The sequence below is a fragment of the Grammomys surdaster genome, unplaced genomic scaffold (assembly GCF_004785775.1).
Source record: "Grammomys surdaster isolate TR1022 unplaced genomic scaffold, NIH_TR_1.0 136, whole genome shotgun sequence".
Classification (NCBI taxonomy): Eukaryota; Metazoa; Chordata; class Mammalia; order Rodentia; family Muridae; genus Grammomys; species Grammomys surdaster.
The window spans coordinates 10,573,073-10,577,021 of NW_021604594.1; the positions used below are offsets into that span (position 1 = coordinate 10,573,073).

The 3,949-nt window shown below is 45.3% G+C and overlaps 1 protein-coding gene across 2 annotated transcripts; it reads left to right on the forward strand.

The window, feature by feature from the left end:
• Window positions 1-504: 504 nt before the first annotated feature.
• Window positions 505-3,408, forward strand: Atp5mc3 (ATP synthase membrane subunit c locus 3). Of its 2 annotated transcripts, none has more exons than XM_028762986.1 (5): window positions 505-595; window positions 768-873; window positions 1,883-1,960; window positions 2,463-2,656; window positions 3,150-3,408. In XM_028762986.1, the coding sequence occupies exons 2-5, from the start codon at window positions 835-837 to the stop codon at window positions 3,262-3,264; spliced, it is 426 nt and encodes a 141-aa protein (XP_028618819.1). In that variant the 5' UTR covers window positions 505-595; window positions 768-834; the 3' UTR covers window positions 3,265-3,408. The 2 variants fall into 2 exon arrangements, with proteins under 2 accessions (XP_028618819.1, XP_028618818.1); XM_028762985.1 differs by having other exon boundaries at window positions 526-585.
• Window positions 3,409-3,949: the final 541 nt, after the last annotated feature.

Sequence of the window (3,949 nt, forward strand, 5' to 3'; positions counted from 1 at the left end):
AAAATAAAATAAAATAAAATAAAATAAAATAAAATAAAATAAAATAAAATAAAATAAAATGAAACCCTTTTTAAGGTTCTTATAAAGAAATAATCCCGCTGGACCTGGTGGTGAAGACCTGTAATCCTTGCTGGCTAGCTACTTACTTGTAAGGCTGAAACTGGATGATCAAGGCCTGCCTGAGCAACTCACCCTGTCTGAAATAAAACTGAAAACAGGGTCGGCTTATAGAACCGACGTGCTAGAACCCCTGCCTGGTACGTGCAAGGAGCGAGGCTCAGTCCGCAACAGCGACAAAAATTAAAAATTATCTTCACCGTTACTGACACTAACAATGGCAGGAGTAGTCTTCAGTGTGCTCCTTTTCATTTCACTGGCCACCAGCCGGTTCCCGAGGGCCTGTCATTGTCTTCCTCGGCTGGTTACCAATAAAGTTGTTACAAAGTGACCTTGAGCGTCTTCCCCCCGCCTTCTCCATCCGGGTGCTGCGGCGTGGATAAGAGCCGCACCGCGCTTGCGCGCCCAGCCCCACTGCTTCGACCTCTGCCGCCGCTGCCGCCGCCGCCGCCGCCGCCGCCTCGGGAGGTAAGCGGAGGTAAACGGAGGGCGCGGGGCCGGGGCGGAGCGGGTCTCCGGGCCCTATCCACCGGGCTTGCGCCTCCCGGGCACGCGGCCACGCCGACAGCCTGCGCGGGCCCCTCGGGGCCGGGGTGGGAAGGGCAGGCCCCTGGGGGACGCTTGACCTTAAGCCTCTTTTCGCTCCGCAGAGAGGGAGCGGGAGAGGAGCCCACGTCGCCTGTCACCTATATCCACGCCGCGCCGCCAGGAAGAAAGATGTTCGCCTGCGCCAAGCTCGCCCGCACCCCTGCTCTGGTGCGTAACCCGGGCCTCGGCCCAGCGTTCACGCCGAGGGACCGGCTCTCCTTCACCCTTGCCCCGATGTCCTCTCCTCCCTCCCTCCCAACCCTGGGGCCTGCAGACTGTTCCCGGCCATGTGTCCCCCGAGGCCTAGCTGTCAGGCCTTCTGGGCGTAGGTCACAGCCTCCTTGCTGGTGGAGCTCGCCCCTCCCCCACCTCCCGGTCCCTATGGAGTTGGGGTCGACGCGAAGGTCGGGGTGCTGGGAAGTTAGGAAGGGGCCGCTGAGGCCTAGTTGGCTCCACAGCGTTTCCCATGCGTGTCTGTAGGTCAAACTCGCCGCTGCAGAGGGAGGGACTTTGCTTTCTTGTGTGGGCGGAGAAAGGTATTGGGGAGCCCCGAACCTTGCTTTTTGGAGGCTTTAAGTGAAGTCTGATTCTAAAGGATTTGTCCTAGAGAATCGGGTCCTGGTTCTGAAGGTATTTTCCATGACCTTTAATGTCGTGGACACTCAAGGACAGAGAAGCCAAACTGCCAGATGTCCTTATAGTGAAAGTACTGCACCGGTTGTTAAGCTGACATCGAACTGCTTAACTCTTTAGTAAATTCAGAATTAGTGGACATTTAGGAATCCTTTGGAAACAGTAGGAGCTCCATTAACTGCTGGACTATTTTAAATGATCACATTCACAGCGACACTCCTATGAGTCCACACACACGTCCTTAAATTACAGCACTACAATTACTGAAACTGCGACAACATTCAGACACTTTGTAACTAATTGTTCTTAGGATTTTTGATTACAACTAGATTAGATAGCTAGAACGTTCCACGGTTCTTTAGCATGAAGTTTTAGATTGGCTTTCTGTATTCCAAATGACCAAAAGCCAAGCTAATTGCACAGATAACATAGCTGTTCTTTCTCTCCTGCTTTCTCCTTTAGAATTTACAGTTACACGAGAGGTCACTAGAGAGTAATCTGTTCTCTTAATAACTTGAAATTCTTTCTTTCCTTCCATTAATAGATCCGAGCTGGATCCAGAGTTGCATATAGACCAATTTCTGCATCAGTGTTATCTCGACCAGAGACTAGGACTGGAGAGGTAAGTAGTAGTACAGAAATTAGGAAACACTGCCGAATGAGTCTTACAGTGTTGTTATCGTGAAGGAGTGTATTAATGGATGGCTCCATGGTGGGGTTTTTTCCAGTTTTATTAAATAATATGTAGAAGGTGAGTCACTGAGAGGAACTTTGGTGGCCAGCACAACCGCCTAAATTAGCACGTATTTTAGGCTGTATTTATAGTTTTGAGTTGTCCGTATTTAAGATTAAAATAACCATGGTTATCCAAAAGAACCAGCTCTGTTGAAAAGCATATTCACAGTTCTGTTTTATACTTTTTAACAATCCTAAGAGGTATGGGTATTGTTAACTATCTTATGCAAGATAAGAATTATATCAAGCTCTTGGTTTTCTTTTTCATTGTGCCATATAATTATTTATTCATACCAAGCTGCAATATGAAGAAGTTACTGTTTTGGCACTATAGTAGTTAAAATCAATGTGATTACTGAATTGACCTTTGCCTTATTTCCTCTTCCCAGGGCTCTACAGTATTTAATGGGGCCCAGAATGGTATGTGTCAGCTGATCCGAAGGGAGTTTCAGACCAGTGTAATCAGCAGAGACATTGATACTGCTGCCAAATTCATTGGTGCAGGTGCTGCAACAGTAGGAGTTGCTGGTTCTGGTGCTGGTATTGGAACAGTCTTTGGCAGTCTTATCATTGGTTATGCCAGGTAATCACATCTGTCCCAGAGTAAGGCAAAGACCCAGTGGGAAGCTATAATTGGAAATAGAAAAGTGATGAAATAATAGTAGCCCCTTTGAATGAAGTGTCTATTGTGTGTCTTGCATTATATTGTGAGCTGTGTGTGCATTGGTCACTTGAAATGAGAAGGATAAAGCCAAGGGCTAGGGCACATGCCTATAACTCCAACCAGTCAGGAGAGTCAAGCAGATATCACAAGTGTCAGGACCCTCAAAATGGGTGTAAACTAAACATATTTGCATTACGAAGATAGCTCTCTAACTTTATGCTGCATGATTAGGTGTGGGTAAAAAAAAAAATTGAGAGACAAAAGCAAAGTGGTGTATGAGGTAGCACCCCCATAGAACTTTGTGTTTGCAAAGATCCCCATACTAGTTATCTAACTCTTTACTGGTTACCGAATGTGCTGACACTAATATATTACTTCAGAGTAACAGTCATCTGTGTTGTGTCTCTTTCAGAAACCCTTCACTGAAGCAGCAGCTGTTCTCATACGCTATCCTGGGATTTGCCTTGTCTGAAGCTATGGGTCTCTTTTGTTTGATGGTTGCGTTCTTGATCTTGTTTGCCATGTAACAGAAATTACTGCCTGAAATGTTGGCATTCATAGTAATTACGGATGTAATTCTGTGTATCTTGCTGTGACTCCGAAGACTAGTACTGGTGTCATGGAAATATATGTTATTTCCAAAGTCATTTCATTAAAGATGAAAACTTTAATTTTTGCTGTGATTTGTACTTAAATAAATGTGGCTCATCATAAAGATGATGCATTGAGGTAGGCGGTTGTCCAGGTCAGAGGAAGGACAGCAGTTACTCTGGTTTTGGAAAAGTGCTGTATATGGTTTTTATGGGAATTCTCTTAGGTAGTGTTTCACAGATTATAATTTATGGGGCTTTTGTTTCTTAATGTAAAGAAGAAATATTTTAGTCTTTTGAGCTACTTTGAAACAATAATGCAAACCACATCAAAATAGTTTTGTGTTTTTAAAAGTTAACCATGAATTAGAACACATAAAAACATCATCTCCTCCTAAGTGGATAGATATGGCTGCCCTTTCATTGCTGTTCTAAAAAGAACTCATGGCGGCAGCTTCCTGGGACTTGGAGGCAGTTCCTGGGAGGGAATGAGACATTTGTGTTTCTGTAAGTCTCACATTAAGTAGATCTGTAACTCCATAAGTATTCACCCGTCTTTTGAGAAGGGACCCAGGCAAACTGGCAGCTAGTTTCTTACCTTTAACAAGTCTCTTAAACAGCA

Excerpts from the sequence above, each read along its gene's own strand:
- Atp5mc3 (XM_028762986.1), top strand. The coding sequence starts at position 835 with ATGTTCGCCTGCGCCAAGCTCGCCCGCACCCCTGCTCTG. Across the intron at positions 874-1,882 it reads TCGCCCGCACCCCTGCTCTG|ATCCGAGCTGGATCCAGAGT; the intron begins GTGCGTAACCCG and ends TTCCATTAATAG. Across the intron at positions 2,657-3,149 it reads CTTATCATTGGTTATGCCAG|AAACCCTTCACTGAAGCAGC; the intron begins GTAATCACATCT and ends TGTCTCTTTCAG.